The following is a 16,994-nucleotide window of genomic DNA, read 5'->3' as shown; positions in this document are numbered from 1 at the left end:
GAGTAAAATGCTTCTTCTAATCATGTAGTTATTAAAAATTAAAAAAATTATTCAAAGCATAAAAATTTGCTCTTTAATAATTAATAGATGTGAAAAACATTACCATTGAAATCTACCTGATGACTTTATATCCATGCTCAGGTACTAAGGATCCGAGTGTAACCAACTGTGACTAGTAATAATCAGATAGATACATAGAGATTAAAGACACACGTGCAAACATGTGTTAGTAGCATTAAAAATATGGGAAACAGCATATCTTGAAATGGAAATCTTCTTTAAAGGGTAAAAACTCATTCAATTTTATGTCTTACAGGGTTTATACTGAGTTCAATATTGTATAACTGTATTAATTCAACTGTGAACCTAAAAATTTACAGCCACCTTTGAAAGAGATGTATCCTTGCTCTGGAATGTGTTACTGAATATGTTAAAGCTGTAATGAAATGCTTCTAATCATGTGGTTATTAAATTTAAAAAAGTTTTTTAAAATTTCAAATTTTCAATTAAAAAAAATTCTCAGGTGAAATTTCTCAGACTCACTAGTGAGCACACCCTCCCTCAAGGATTGGTTCCTTCCTCTCAAAGTATGATGATGATTGTGTCGTCTCAGCTGAATGACTGAGGTGCTAGGGGAGGAGGGAGGCATCTCCATTCTGCCCGAGACAGTACTCCAGTGCTGCCCATCATTGCATTGGATTTTATCCCTTTGTGGATTCTGAAACACCCTTTTAGATGCCTCTCCTTCCACCTCATTCCACCTCCCCATCTCCAGCAGCTGCTCTCCTCTGGGTCTCATTCTGAGCATGTACAGCCCAGCTCATGGTCATGGCACCATGGTGGATGCCCGCACAGACTTCTGGAGACACCCTCCATGCAGCGCCTTCCTGCTCAGGACCTACCCTGAAAGCTCCCCCTGTCCTAGCATTGCTCCTTGTCAGCTGAGTGAGACTACAGCTCTATGCCTTATGTCCTTCCCTGTTTGGAAAGTGTGTCCAGGCACATTAGAGATGACCCAGTTTCCCTGCCTTCAAGGCCCGCAGCCCTGTACTATTATGCAAACCCAAGAACACTCACCTCATCCTCCAGTTTTAAAGTTGTTTGTGGAGGGAAGGTTAAGTCCAGTGAATTTTGACAACTCTATGCAACTTACTAATAGTCACCCACCACAGTGCTTCCTTGCACAAAGCCATTAGTGTGGTCCAGGTAGAGCAAGCTATAGATGGAACCAAACCATATAAACCCTTGACCATCTGACCTTTTTGTTCAGCATAACATTTTTGTCTCTGTGTTGCTGTGTATATGAGTGATCCCTGTTATTTTAAACAGAGCATAGTATTCCATTATAATGAATGAGCCACATTTCTATGCTTCTGTTGATAGGGTGGCTTTCAGTTTTATAACGGAGAACACTATTCAGAATAAGGCTATCCCAGCACTCCAGAGGCAGAGGCAGGTGGATCTCTGTGAGATCAAGATCAGCTTGGTCTACATAGTGAGCTTCAGGCCAGCTGTGGCTACAGGGAGACCCTGACTCAAAAAGCCCCCCCCACAAATCTTCATTTATCCCATATTGTTGTGTTCATAAATCCAGTATCTTTTATAGGAAGTTGCCAAGCAGTGGTCCAGCTGGTTATCCCATTTATACTTACAACAACCCTGCATGGGTCCAGCGGCTCCATACCCTTAGACATTTGGTGCTATTGATTTCACTGACATGGCATTGACATGGTAGTTTGCATCTTACGTTGACTCTTTTGCATTTCTCCTGTGGATGGACTGATGCCATCAAGCAACTTTTCTTGCATTCACTGACCATTTACAGATCTTCTTTTGGGGAAGATCCTAGTTTTTTGCTGACTTTGGAGTCACTAGTTCTATTTTTGCTGGAATGCAGTAATTCACTGCATATTTTGGAGATGAATCACTCCTCAGATATATGTATTAGAAATATGTTTCCCAGACTATTGAATTTCTCGGTGATTTTATTGTGTTTGTCCTTATATTTATCTCTTTCATTTATTTGTTGGTTGGTTGGTTTGAAGTTTTTGTTTGTTCGTTTGTTTGTTTTTGAGATAGGGTCTCCCTTTAGCCCAGCTAACCTGGAATTCCTTACATAGACCAGGTTGGCCTTGATCTCACAGAAATCTGCCTGTCTCTGCCTCCCAAGTGCTTGAATCACATGCACCACCACGCCTGGCTGTTTTATTGTCTATTGATCTTTACTCTTATTTTTGATCACCATTATTTTTTGTTATTGTTTTAAAATTTTTTATTTATGAAGTCAGGCGTGGTAGTGCATGCCTTTAATCCCAGCACTCAGGAGGCAGAGGCAGGCGGATCTCTGTGAGTTCAAGGCCAGCCTGATCTACATAGTGAGTTCTAGACCAGCTGGGGCTACAGGGAGACCCTATCTCAAAAAGACCAAAAAACTTTTTATTTATTACTTTTATTTGTATGTGTATGAGTGTTTTGCCTGCATGTTTGTAAGTACACCATGCATGCAATGCCCTCAGAAGCTAGAGAGGGTATCAGATCCCCTGGGACTGGAGTTATGGATGATTGTCAGCCATTATGTGGGTGCTAGGAACAGAATCCAAGTCTTCTGCAAGAGCAGCCAGTGCTCTTATCTGCTGAACCATCTCTCCAGTCCATTTGTTGTTGTTGTTGTTGTTGTAAGACAGGGGCTGGAACCATAGTCCAGACCGACTTTGAACTTGAGGTAATCTTCCTGACTCAGGCTCCTGAGTGCTGGGATTATAAAGTGTGAGCCACCATGCCTGCTCTCCTCCAGAGAGATGCCCTTCCTTTTATTCATGTCTTTTCTTCTACTTTGCTTGAATTGTTTTGCTATTCTCTATCTCTCTGTCTCTGTCTCTCTCTGTCTCTCTGTCTCTGTCTCTCTCTGTCTCTCTGTCTCTCTGTCTCTCTGTCTCTCTGTCTCTCTCTCTCTCTCTCTCTCTCTCTGTGTTCTTGTGGGTGTACATGTCATGGCACAGATGTGGAGGTCAGAGGACAATTTTGGAGTCAGTTCTTTCTTCCTACCCTGTTTTGAGGCGGGGTTTCTTGTGTTTCCCTGCTGTTCTGTGGTCCTTAGGCTAGCCTGCTAGACTTCAGGCCACTCTCCTGTCACTGTCTCTCATCTCATCATGAGTGTTAGAATTACAAATGTGTGCTACCACATCTGGCTTTTTATGTAAGGTCCAGGGATCTGAACTCAGATCATCAGCCTTGCATTGCAAGCATCTTGCCCACTGAGCCATCCCCTTGGCCCCCACCTTGGTTTTGGTTTTTGTTTGCTTGCTTTGTTTATTTTAATAATTTTGGTTTTTTGAGACAGGGTCTCACTATGTAGCCCTGGCCAGCCTAGAACTCACAATGGAGATCAGGCTGGCCTTGAACTCACAGAGATCCACTTGCCTCTGCCTCCTGAGGATTGAGATTAAAGGCATGGGCCATCATGCCAGGCTTCACCTTTTTTTCCTGAAAAAAAAAAAGTTTTTTGAAAGGGATGCACTATGTAGCCCTGGTTGGCCTAGAGCTTCCTCTGTAGACCCTGTTGGCCTTGGGCCTCCAATTCACAGAGATCTGCCAGCCTCTGCCTCCTGAGTGCTGGGATTAAAAGCATGGCCTACCACAACTCACCTACCTTGTTTTTTGAGTCAAGGTCTCTCATTGGCCTGAAACTTTTGGATCATCAGAGATCTGCCTCTCTCCACCTCCCCGGTGCTGAGATTCTGAGTGGGCACCATCCCTATCTTTTATTTTTATTATTATTACTACTAGTACCGCTACTACATTTTATTTATTTAATTTGTACGTATGTGTGGGTGTGCATGTGCCTCAGCCTGTGAGTGGAGGTCAGAGGACAACTTTTAGGAGTCGGGGTCTCTCCTTTCCCCACATGGGTTCCCAGATTAGAACTCAAGTTGGCAGACTTGATGGCAGGTGTCTTTACCTACTGAGACATGTCATTGATGCCACATCTTTTTTTCATTTGGGTTCTGGGTATTGAACCCAGATCTCATGCCTTCTCAGCAAGTACTTTACCATCTAGGGTATCTCTCCAGCCCATGCTCTGCCTTTTCTAGATTCTGAAAAGCTCAGATCTAGAAGCTTGCATTATTGGTTTTTAACCTATCTTCTGTTCTTTTTCTTTTTTTGTTGTTGAGTTTTGTTTTGTTTCTGTTATTTGTTTATTTTGTTTTGAGACAGGGTCTTACTCTGTAGCCCAGGTTGGCCTAGAACTCACAGCAATTCTCCTGCCTTGGTCTCCTGAGTGCTGAGATTGCATGTATGGGCCACCATGCATGGCTGATGATCTACTTTCCTAATAACGGACTTTAAAGGCTATGTCAGTTCCTCTTGACACTGCCTTACCTGCACCCAGCAGATCTTGACATGCTGTTTCTTTGCCATCACACAATTAAAAATTTACCTTGTAATTTTCTTCTCTGTTCCTTAAGTTCATGAGAAGTGTATTGTTTCAATTCTAAGCACTTGAGATTTTTCTAAATGTTTTGTTGTTGGAATTTTAACTTATTATCATTGTGGTCAGATCTGTTTTATGTCCTAATATCTGGTATATTGTATCAACCGCAGGATGGGCTTTGAAAGTAATGTGTATTGTACAACTGCTGTATAGTGTTCTATAAATATTAATTAGATCAAATTGGTTGGTAGCTTCTGAATCTTTTATAACCACTTGTGTCATTTGCTGAAAATGTTCAGATCTTTAACTATGACCCTGCTTTATCTTTTTCTTCCTATAGTTTTCATTTTTCTTTGTTTCTGTTTGTTTATTATTCTTTTGGCTTCAGGTATTTTAAAGCTATCATCAATTAAGTTATATATTTCAGATTATTTGGTCTTCTGGATGAAATGATCTTCATCTCATCATGAAATGTCTTTCTTGTCCTTTCTTCCTCCTTTTAATCTAAATCATTGTGTGCTTTTATAGTTAGGGTATTTTGTTTATAGACAACATACCTCTGGGTTTTATTTTATAATCCAATTTGAGAAGTCGGCCTTGAAATCAAGGGAAACCCTTGGTTAGATATCCATATATGCAGCGCTGTGCATGTCACCCACTAAAGGTTTCTCCCTGAGCTGTGTCTTCCATATCTGCTTGCCTATGCTACTGTGGTAGACCACCAATTTGTGGTCTAGTAGCTATAGTAGCATCCATGCACACACACTCACACATGCACCCTTAGCTGGGGACAAATGCATGTGGGACTGTTATACAGCGTGGCATTGCTGGCTTACACATGGCTTATCAAGCCTTTGTTTAACAAAGGATTATAAGATTTAACAGTATGTTCAGGACTCCAGTACAGGTCAATGGTAGAATGCTCGCTAGGTATGTGCAAGACCCTGGGTTCAAATTCCAGTATCACCCCCCCCCAAAGAAAACCCAGTATATCCATGTGAAGACAGGAATGATCAGACAGAAAAGACTTTGAAAAGATTGGGAGACTTGTTGGTGCCCTGGGCATGAGTACACAAGAGGATCCAGGACCCACTGCCCACATGGAGGGGTCACCTTCACTAGGGACAGGAGCAGTGCATCACCGAGGTGGAAGGGAACATGCAGGCAGTGGGGCTGGTGGACTGGGAGGAGCGTGGGGAAACGTCCCTCACTGAAGAAGACAGGGAGGAAAAACCAGAAACATAGAAGCCTAGGAATCAGGGTATGTGCATGGGCCCAGGAAACAGCAGGTGCTTCTGAGACCAGGCTTAGCATGGCAGGCACAGGCTGAGGAGTGCAGGGAGCTGTCCTGAGGGCGTCCCCTGATGGGAGAGAGGTGCAGCAGCAGTCCCAGACCCATCTTGTTTCAAGGTGGCAATACAATGAGTCTATATACCTGTGACAGTGGGAAGGCGCTGCGTTCTGAGAACACGCCACTCGAAAGGAGTGGGCACTCCTTGCTCTCTCACGCAAAGCTTTAGTTACCTATATTTTTTTTTGCTTTGTTTTGTTTTGTTTTTTACTGTGAAAGTGATGCGTGCCACTTCAAAGGAAATTTGCACAATGTAAAAAAATAGAATCCTAATTAGGAAAGAATACCGGAAGTCCCACCTCCACCAAGGCAACCATGGTTCACATTCCAATGTGCTGGTTTTATAGAAATGGGAAAAACACCCCTACACTCACCTGGCTTGGACAGACTGTGAGGGATACCCCGTTCTTGGAGTGGTCAGGGAGAGCTGCATGGAGGAGGTAGTCTAAGAATCTCCTGTGTGGCTGAGGAGTGGGCGTGTTCAGGGTGACGCGAATGGAGAGGGACTTACTCCATGGAGGAGTGGAACATCTGGAAGGTGCAATTCCTGAGCATGCCATTCCATTACAGCCCCTCCATTTGCTCTGTCAGTGTACAGCCTCCGGCTGTACACGACATTCAGGCAAGGAGATCCCTCCACCCTCTATTGCTGCCCATGTCCTGCTACCTGCCCACACCACATGTCTCTCGCCCTGCTGGGTCTGTGTCCTCCTCCAGACAGCAGTGACAGTGAGCTGGAACTGTCCACGGTGCGCCACCAGCCAGAGGGGTTGGACCAGCTGCAGGCCCAAACAAAGTTCACCAAGAAGGAGCTGCAGTCCCTCTATCGAGGCTTCAAAAATGTGAGTGCCCCCTTGTCTCCCCAGCAGAGGTCCTGGAGAGAGCTGGACCCACCCTACAGCCCTGTCCCTGACTCCCTGGGAAGGAGGGACCCTGGTCCAGGGAATCTTCTAGAAACTTCTCCAATGCATAGTAAATGTCCCAAGGGTGTCTGTGCAGGGCTCACATTTTGTGGGAAAAGCTATCTAAAGAGGGTGGTGGGGGGCAGGGGACAGAAATGGATACTTTGAAAGCCACCATGCTCTTCTGTCTGAGTCTCCAGAGCTGTGCCAAGAAGGACAGTGTGGGCATGAGGCTTGCATGAAGAGACCAGCCTCTGCCACCCTCTCTGGTCTCTCTTTTGCCTGCCCTATGCAGGCTTCCCCTTCCCCGGTCCAGGGCTCAGTGGAGACTAGCTGTGCCTGAGGCAGAGGGTATCCCTCCAGAGGGTGGAGAGAGGTGAGCCCTGTGGAGTCAAGCTTGAAGCTGGGGGTGGCCAAGGTCACTAAAAGGGGTGACTTTCCACTGCAGGAGTGTCCCACAGGCCTGGTGGATGAAGATACCTTCAAACTCATCTATTCACAGTTCTTCCCCCAGGGAGGTGAGTCCAAAGACCAGGCCTTCCTCCACTCTTCCAAAGCCCTGATTGTGTTCTTTCTCTGGGGAGTGGACCCTATTGCCACTCCACTTTCCTGGACACCCCTTGCATTTTGGAGGGCCTTTGCTGCCTCTGACTCACCAGAGGGGAGCTCCCATTTGGGGATGAAGCTGCAATGTCCAGGCAGAACTGTGTGAGGTGGGGGCGGACTTTTGGGCAGTCCTCCCAACCCCAGCCTCACTTTCTACCCCCAGATGCCACCACCTATGCACACTTCCTCTTCAACGCCTTTGATGCTGACGGGAATGGGGCCATCCACTTCGAGGTAGGTCCCTGTTGACCCTTCCCCCTTGCCCTGCTCCTGTGGCCTTCAGGGTGATCTCCTCACCCCACTGCTACCTTCTTAGGCCACTGTTGGCGAGTCAGACTCATCCGTGGTAGACTTGTCACTCAGGACATGAGTGGGCTGCTGATGGGACCAGTAAGGCCAGGGAATTGGATTTAGGGGTCCAGGTGCCCCAGTCTCAGCATTCTCTTCCATTCTGGGAGTTGGAAGCCAACTCTGTCAGGGGAGCTGCAAACACACCCTCAGCTAACAGTGACCCAGCATGGATTTGAATTTTTTTTTCTTTTTGAGACAGGGTCTCCCTGTAGCCCCAGCTGGCCTGGAGCTTGCTATGTAGCCCAGGCCGTCCTTGAACTCGCAGAGATCCACCTGCCTCTGCCTCCCAAGTGCTGGGACTAAAGGCGTACGCCACCACGCCTGGCTTGGATTTGAATTCTTTAAATAAATCAAGATTTGGGGAGTTTAAAAATTATTAATCATTTATTGAGGAAGAGGCACAATGTGTTTGGAAATCAAAGAACTTGCAGGAATTTCAATGTGGATCTACAGGATCTGCCATGTGGATCTACAGGATCAAACTCAGGTCATCAGGTTTGGTGGCAAGTGCCTTTACCCACTGAGCTATCTTACCAGCCTTTGTTTTTGATTTTTGAGACCAAAACTGGCCACAAACTCATAATCCTCCTGCCTCATCCTCCTGAGTGCTAAGGTTACAGGCATGAGCCATTATACCTGGCTCTAAAAGTGGTCAAGGTTTAGAAGGGGTCAAGCTTTAACAAAGGATTTTCAAACTCTTAGTCGCAGAATATATTCCTTGTTACTAGTGAACAGGCTAGAAACATCCAGGCTCAAGGGCCTCAGGTGGTCATCCCAGCAAGGTACTATGAGTAAAGGCCAGTGTTACCCAGAGTAGATTGGGAGAAGCTGGCCACAGCCACCCCCACACCACTCCAGACAGCCTGGACTCCCCTCGGGCAGTGCCATCGTGGGTTCCTCTCAGGCCTGGCCACACACAATTATTTGAGAGATGCCCCATCTGTGGAGCCCAGGCCCCTAAAAATAGCTACAGGAGAGAAGCTGAAACCTCTTTGGAGAGGAAAACCTCACTGAGCATCAGTCTGATCGATCAGTGCCGAAGCTTGGCTTCCAAGGCCAAGGGCGGCTGGCAGGAAAGCAGCCAAGCAAGCTCACAGCTCAGAAAGGCCATGGATGGCCGCTCCGGGGTAATAATAACTCGTCAATAATGCCACTAGGTTATTTTTACACAGCGCCAGCCACACTGACACACCGGATGGGCAGGGGAGCCTGGGCCTGGCTCTGTGCCTACAGTCCCTGTCAGCCCCTGAGGGCCATTGCCCGTGTGTGCACCAGTGGTGTCATCTCTTATTTTCAGTAACACCTGAAACACCAAAGCCATCACACACAGAAAAGCCAACACGTACAGGAGTTGAGTAGGGAACCGTGTGGCCTCCCCAGGCCTCTGTGGCCAGTTTCTGGGGTTTCTGCCTGAGGCCACAAACATTTCTGGAAGAAACAGGAGAGAGAATCCAGTGTGAGGTGCCCGGCCAGGACCTTTTGAGAGAGCCCTTCTTATTTAGAAAAGAAACAATCAGGCAGCTTCTAAAGGTCCCTTGTGTTCAGGAACTTGGGAGATCATGGTTTCCTCCCACTCCTGTGGTCATCACTTCCACGTCCTCACAGGGAAGCTCTGGTAGCAGGTGGGGTGTCTGGGAAGCAGCGTGCATCAGTGGCTGAAATGGAGGCTCCGGCTTCTTCTCAAGTCATCCGGCACTGGTATCTTCCAGAGCCTTCCATGGACTTCTCTGCATATGAAATGGGCTTTTTGGCTTCAGCAGGGTCCCCTGAGAATCTTCCCGGTTGTGGTGCTCTACAGTGGAAAGTCTTTTGCTAGAAGGGAGGAAGGAATATCCCCACAACCCCAGCCAACAGGCCAGGATCCCACAAGTCTAGAAAGATCTACTCTGGCAGGAGGTGCAGAAGCTGCTCCAGCAGATACAGCTCAACACACCACCAGACTTGGAACCTTCCATATGCCCTTAAAATGAAAGCTAAGTCAGCTTGCCAGTACTTACCATAACGTCAATCCTTTCATATAAACTCTGACAAGCTACTATTAATTAGAGTTTACTGGCATGAAAACATACTATGACTTTCCATCCCTTGACAATATGAGAACAACAACCACAAAACACTGAAATTAGCAAACCTCAGCAGACCTGAGTGGCTGTGGTCCCAGGCCCCATCTGGTCTTACCTTCATGGATGCTCTGAGATCTGCCTGCCCTCTGCCCACTATGGGTAGTGCTGGGCACAGATGTGTCTTAACACTCCATGCCACACAGGTCCTTTCTAATTCAGCTAATTCATTTTACCAGAGAGGCACAAAGCTATCCAAACAATTCTGTAACTGTAACTGTGGGCATCTCCTGGGTACCCAGCATAGAGCAGGCCACCCAGCTTGCTTGAGGCATTGGCCAAGCTGCTCATTTGGAGAGTGAGGCCAACATAGGTCTGGAAGGTGTGTTCACCTCTCTATACTGTCTCCCCTCGTCCCCCAGTAACTGCTTCCTTGCTATTGCCCAATTGGGCATCCCTAGCCATGATGTGAACACCGTCAGCTGTCATCACAGGCAGGCCTGCAGCCCTATAGATACCTTGGGGCAGGCCTGCAGCCCTGTAGACACCTTGGGGGCAGGCCTGCAGCCCTATAGACACCTTGGGGCAGGCCTGCAGCCCTGTAGACCCCTTGGGGGCAGGCCTGCAGCCTTAGAGACACCTTGGGGTAGGCCTGCAGCCCTGTAGATACCTTGAGGCAGGCCTGCAGCCCTGTAGACACCTTGGGGCAGGACTACAGCCCTGTAGACACCTTGGGGCAGGCCTGCAGCCCTGTAGACACCTTGGAGGTTACTCAGCTCCCTGAATATCCATTCTGGGCTCTGCCAGCCACCCTCATGTACATCCTTGGAGTCTTGGCCTGAAAACCTGTATATGTCCTGGTTACCTCTTTGGGGACAGAAAAGAGGAGCCGTGGGGATGTAACAGCCTAGACACCTTGGGGCAGGCCTGCAGCCCTGTAGACACCTTGGGGCAGGTCTGCAGCCCTGTAGACACCTTGGGGCAGGCCTGAAGGCTATAGACACCCTCAGCCCTTACTCAGCTCCCTGAATATCCATTCTGGGCTCTGCCAGCCACCCTCATGTACATCCTTGGAGTCTTGGCCTGAAAACCTGTATATGTCCTGGTTACCTCTTTGGGGACAGAAAAGAGGAGCCGTGGGGATGTAACAGCCTTCTTCTTCCTCGAGATTAAGAACAAGAAGTTAAGACTTGTGGTCCCACATGGAACCATGCTGCTCACCTTTACAGATGAGGCCCTCCAGAGGCCTGGCAAGGACAGTCCACAGGCTGCATGGCTGAGCTTGAAGGCTTCTAGAACCCAAGACAGGAAGAGGGTGCTAGCACCCTCCAGTGGTCCATCTGAGAAGGATGTGGGGTATGGCCTCTGGTTTGACTTTGAATCTTCTCTGCTCATGTAAACCACACTCTCACTTGGTAATCATTTCCCAAGCTTAGGAATGTACGAAATGTCACCTTGTTTCTCCTAGACATGTTTTCACGACCAGTAGACAGACAGGGTGGGTTTTGTGGAGACTGGGTGATCACCTCCTATAGGTCTAGTCGATTGTCAGGATTTGCCTCCATGTCTCCCAGTGGCTCTCCATGTCTGCCCCTTTAGATCTGTATGCCAGGCCTCCCTGAGCACACACCTTTCCCACTCCCTACTCTTCCCAACAGACTGCAGGATTCAGATTGGAATAGGACCCTGTTTATCTGATGGCATGTGATCCCCAGCAGAGCCTTGGAGTGGACTGCCATTATGTCTTCCTCCCCTGCATACATGATTACTTTACCCAGTTAGCAATTGTTCCATGACCCCTCCACCAGGTAGTCTGTGACGTCATCATTCATTCCACCCTAAGCTCTTGTCTGGCATCTCCTATAGGATGGAACCCCTCCCCTCTGGCCCAGACTCCATCAGAGCTGGGTACCCTCTCAGACCTTCTTCCTCCCTCCCCTGGGTCAGGTCCCCTAGTTTTGGAACCCCTTATCTCTCTCTTTGCTTTGCTATCTTTTCAAATGTACATCTTCCAGCAGCTTCCTTGGAAAGAGCATGGGAGAGGTGACTTTTGAGCTTCTGGGTATCCAGACCTGTCTTTGGTCCTTCCTCCCTTGTCTGTGTTAGACATACTAGAACTGTGGCAGGCTTTGTTCTTCCAGGGCTGCTGGTTAACAGGCCCTACCAGCTGATTCTGATCAGGTATGCAGGACATGATTGACAAGGATAGATAACTGATGGATGGATGGATGGATGGCTGGATGGATGGATGGATGAATGACTGATATTGACTGGTTTTCCCAGTTGGCTTTGTGTTTCTCTGGAAGCTTGTAGAGCGCTCTCCTGGCAGCCAGCTTGGCTAAGCCTCACTAGGACCTGTATCTGTGGGTTCAGGGGCAGCTGATCTTATACATGGTGCCAGCCCTGGGGTGGGGGTGGGGCATCTGACCTGCTTTCCAGCTTTTTCTCTGTCTCTGCCTGGAGCTCCAGATGTCCTGAGCTGTCTCCTCTAGAGTAGGCCAGGCTCCTCTTCTCTGCTCCTGTCTCTTCTGCCTTCATCCATTTCTCTTCATCCTACTCCGCCAAACCTTCCTTTGTTGTTTTTGATCCCTGTGAACTCTTCCTGCTCTCTTCTCTCTCTCTCTCTCTCTCTCTCTCTCTATATATATATATATATATATATATATATGTTCTTATTTTAAGGGATACAAGTTTTCAAACCTCTGGATCTAGTTGTTTTTTTTTTAGTTTTTCTTCCTGGAATGTTATGTTCCTTCCAAATTGCTTTTCTGGTTTTTCGGTCTTTCCTTCTTCCAGTGGTACAGGCTTCCTCGTGGCCAGAAAGCCTAAGACCAGAGTAGGGACTGAGTCCTTTGTGTTTTGACCCTGTTCTTCTACAGCAGGACACCCCCAACCTCTACTTCACCAGGACAGCCCCTTTCTTTCAGAACAGCCCAAGAAGATCATCTGGAGAAGGGAGGGCTTGACCCTCAAACATTCCAGGAGTTTACATATGTTCACATGCATAAGGGCACACAACCTAACACACATACACTCACAAGCTGTCCACCTGAACGGGCACTGTCTGCCACCCTGCTGTGGAGGACCCTCATTTGCAGAAGTGTGACTTTCAGTCGGAGCCACACAGTGAGGTAAAAAGTCCACCAGCCTTGGCTTGTCACTCCTCACCCTCCCCTTTCCTCTGCAGGACTTTGTGGTCGGACTTTCCATCCTGCTGCGAGGGACGGTTCATGAGAAGCTCAAGTGGGCCTTCAATCTCTATGACATTAATAAGGATGGTTACATCACCAAAGAGGTACTGAGTCAGCAGGCCTGCCTGTGCCCCCTCTCCTGTGCTCCTGGCCTCTCTGCCTCCCTTCTCCCCTGATGCCAGTCTTGTTGACTCTTAGCCCTATCTTGGGCCCTCACCACATAGTCCCACAGATAATATGGTTTGGTCAAAGCGTTTTTGTCTGAAATAGTTGCTATAGCTTCTTGTTTTGGAAATTGGTACATAAAAATTCTCCACCTTTTCCTTGGAGTCAGAAGCCAGCTGGGTGGACCAAGGGTTCAGCTCACTCTCTCTGGCTCCAAGGCCCCTCTGACTCACTCACCACTGCCCTGGCAGTGGCCTTAGCCCTTGGTGACCCTCTGCTGGGGTCCTCAAAGCCCCAAAGCATTCCTGCAGTAGTTTATGTGGCCTTCTGTCTTCCAGGAGATGCTGGCCATCATGAAGTCCATCTACGACATGATGGGCCGCCACACCTACCCCATCCTGCGGGAGGACGCACCCCTGGAGCATGTGGAGAGATTCTTCCAGGTGTGTGAGCCAGGCTGGGGGAGGGGGCAGCCCCAGCAAGCCTCTTACCCTCATGGAGCCTCCCCACTACACTTGAGGAGGTGCAGCTGGGGCTGCCCACCCTGTTCAGTGGTCAGAGTCCCCTGAAGAGTGAAGGAAACCCCAGCTCCACCTCAGGGAATTTCTTCTGCAGAGTGAGTTACTCTGGGTTCCCAAGTTCATAGACAGCTGGCCCTAGCCAGTGTTCTAGTGCCTTCCAGAGCATTTTTGGCACAAACTTCCCTACTTCCACTCAACCAGAGTGGCATTGAAGTTGCTTCCATTCAGTCCATGGGGTCTGGAAGGGCTGGGAAACAAAGGTTCCATGTTCACCTGGGCCATCCTGTGCCTTAGTTGACCTGGCTGTCCCAAAGGTGAGGGGGTCAGATGAGCACAGAGAGAATGCCAGAAAGTTAAGCCAAGATGAACCAGGAGGGAGGCCACTGATCAGGCCACCTGAGGAGATGCTAAGGAAGGTAGCCAAGGGTGGAGTTGGCTGGGGAAAGTGGGAGATAGAAGGACCAGCTGGATTGGAAGACCTTCACTCCCTCCACCCCCTAGCAATAGCCTCAGGCTGGAGTCAGAAAGGCCCTGAGGGGGATGGACTCACCTTGGATGTGGCTTGGGTTACAGAAAATGGACCGGAACCAGGACGGAGTAGTGACCATTGATGAGTTTCTGGAGACCTGTCAGAAGGTAGGTAACATTAGGGCTTGGAGCCTTCTTTGGGCTTTTGGGCTCTTGGAGTCAGAAAGGCCCTGAGGGGGATGGACTCACCTTGGATGTGGCTTGGGTTACAGAAAATGGACCGGAACCAGGACGGAGTAGTGACCATTGATGAGTTTCTGGAGACCTGTCAGAAGGTAGGTAACATTAGGGCTTGGACTCTTCTTTGGGCTTTTAGGCTCTCTCTCTCTCTCTCTCTCTCTCTCTCTCTCTCTCTCTCTTTCTACACACACACACACAGACACACACACACACACACACACACACACACACACACACACACACACACCAATGTCTCCTGCCCAGAGTAACCTCTTGACCACTCCTGGCGTTTGTCCTGACCTTCATCCAGGAGGTCTTTGTCCATCAGTCATGGCCAGGCCCTGACGGTCAGTCCTGGAGTAGAAGACAGACTATGCTTTGCCACCTGGGCTATGAGACTGGCTACTCCTCCATCCTCTGCACCTCTTCTCCTCAGTACCCCATCCACCCAGTGACACATGGTTCCTGATAGGAATCTGCTCAGGTGGGGTTGGGGTTCACACTACCCTGACTCTGTCCCCAGTTCCTAACCAGCCTCTCCTCTCTCCATGCAGGATGAGAACATTATGAACTCCATGCAGCTGTTCGAGAACGTCATCTAGGACATGTGGGAGGGGACCCTAGGTAGCCATTGCCACTCCCCTCAGAGAAACCTCAATCCTGCCAGGAGCAGGCAGCTTCCATGAGAAATGTTTTTCTAATATATTTGCAAAAATGTGAGCAGTTTGCTCCCAAGACAGACACACAGACACAGTCTCGCTGTCTCTCAGTCTCTGTCTCTGTCTCTGTCTCTGTCTCTCTCTGTCTCTCTGTCTCTTTCTCTCTCTCTCTCTCTCTCTCACACACACACACACACACACACACACATTCACACAAGCACACATACAGTCCCTCTGGCCTGGCAGAGGGTGGCCAGACCTGCCTAAATGTTACCCAGAAGGGGCTCAGGGCCTAAGAGGGCCCAATCTCCAAAACAAAGGTCCCTTGTGTCCTTTCTACCACTTGAGGGATCAGGCCATTCCATGTCCATGGACCTGTGTTCCTAGAAAGCTCCCAGAAATCTGGAGGGGCAGAGAAGGAAGGGGCAGACTAGTGGGGAGGTGGTAACGGAGTCTGCTGTGTCCTCCTAATGCTTGACTGGGGTCTGGAACCTCTGGGCCAGGCCACCTATTGTGGGGCAAGCTTGGATGGTGAGGGGCCACTGGGCTGTGTCCTCCTTCAAGCTCAGGATGGGAAAACCTGAGAGAACCATTTGTCTACACCATTAATTAACTAGAGATGACTGGTTGATGGGAATGTGGGAGATGGGGTTCTCTGCCCTAGCACCAGACTGTCCTCCCCAAGGTCCTCTTAGGTTCTGGGAAGAGGCCACATGGCTCAGAGACTGGCAAACAGGGAGCCTGAACTGTAATGAGAGGGGCCTGGAAGGGGGCTTCCCTCTCCTCTTCCCTGGTCACCCGCCACCTAGTCCCTTGGCACGGTGGCTTAGCAGAGGTTCTGTGGCTGCCCTTGAACAGGCTCATCCTAACCTGTACAAAAAGCACAAACACCCAGCAGCTCAGGCCATGCCCAAAGAGAAGGCAAAGCCCCTGGCGGGGTGAGGCCTGGGTCCCAGCAGCCCTGACATGGTGGCCTGAAGAAGATGCTCAGGAGTTCACCCTGTGTCTCAGGGCCTTGGGGTCCTACAGCCCTTTCCCAGCCCAACTCACCAACATTCTAAAGCACAAACCTGGGAGACTCTGTCTACCTGGGCTCTGCCCTGAGGATAGGAGTCCACATTACCCTGAAACTGGGGCTAGCCACGAGGGCTGGAGGGGCCTGTGACCAGCCAGCAGGTCAACAGAAGAGAAAGAGCTGCTCCCACCTACCAGATCTCCTCCAGAAGGGACTGAGTCCCAGGCAGCATGTTCCCTTATGAGGAACATGCCCACACAATACATTCCATCAGCTACAGCCCAATCTCTGCTCATGCCTGGCTCTGGGAATCTATGGGTGTCCCCAGGAGTCCAGCCCCGGGATAAGCAAGGTCCTCAGAAGAAATGCAGGATAGCGGAGGCCCCCATACACAGGTGGACCCCCTCAGGGCTGCACTGACCCCCTCATCTCCAGCCTGACGGGGGTCCCCCTACCTTACTCCAGAGGACATCAGCTTTCCCTGGCTCAGGGATCTCCCCCACCCCAGCCTGGCCTTTCCAACTGGGGTCCCTCTGATTGTGAGAAGTCAAGGCCACAGGAGACGGTCACCACCATGTCCCAACCCCTCCCCTTGGCCTCTGGCCACACGTCTAACCAGGAGGGATCTGTCCCCGATGCAGGGACACAGACTGGCTGCATGTCTGCATGGCAGAAGCGTCTCCCTTGGATGCAGCCTGGGAGGGTGGTTCCTGTCTCAGCGCCCACCAATATTCAGTCCTATATATTTTAATAAAATAACCTTGACAAAGGAGACAGACTCCTCAGCTTTATCTCAACTCTGAGCATCAATCAGCAAGTCTGTTCCTGCTGCTGTTAGCTGTGCCAGTGATGACTTTAGGGGAAGAAACACCCTGAAACTCTCAGGCTCCAAGTGTGATCTCGCTGAGGCTGAGCAAGCCAGGAAGAAATGATGTTCACTGAGGGCCCTGGGGACCTGCAGAAGCTCCAGTGCTGGAGTCGCGCACACAGGAGGCTGCAGTCGGCATTACATTTCATCCCTGGATCATTTTTC

At 49.2% G+C, this 16,994-nt stretch overlaps 1 protein-coding gene across 1 annotated transcript in view; it reads left to right on the top strand.

Annotated features, from left to right (window-relative positions):
* The window catches only part of Kcnip3 (potassium voltage-gated channel interacting protein 3), a 68,765-nt gene extending 52,038 nt beyond the window's left edge, over positions 1–16,727 (top strand). The window contains exons 2-8 of the mRNA XM_008838233.3: positions 6,501–6,625; positions 7,134–7,203; positions 7,455–7,525; positions 12,890–12,997; positions 13,397–13,501; positions 14,153–14,215; positions 14,842–16,727. Of these exons, the coding sequence (XP_008836455.2) occupies positions 6,501–6,625; positions 7,134–7,203; positions 7,455–7,525; positions 12,890–12,997; positions 13,397–13,501; positions 14,153–14,215; positions 14,842–14,889 (590 nt within the window). The 3' untranslated portion in view covers positions 14,890–16,727. The remainder of the gene's footprint in view (positions 1–6,500; positions 6,626–7,133; positions 7,204–7,454; positions 7,526–12,889; positions 12,998–13,396; positions 13,502–14,152; positions 14,216–14,841) is intronic.
* The last annotated feature ends 267 nt before the right edge of the window (positions 16,728–16,994 follow it).

This window comes from Nannospalax galili, unplaced genomic scaffold, assembly GCF_000622305.1.
Source record: "Nannospalax galili isolate Female #2095 unplaced genomic scaffold, S.galili_v1.0 scaffold1311, whole genome shotgun sequence".
Taxonomy (NCBI): domain Eukaryota; kingdom Metazoa; phylum Chordata; class Mammalia; order Rodentia; family Spalacidae; genus Nannospalax; species Nannospalax galili.
Note: the sequence above shows the minus strand (reverse complement) of the source record. Positions and strands in the feature narration are given on the sequence as shown.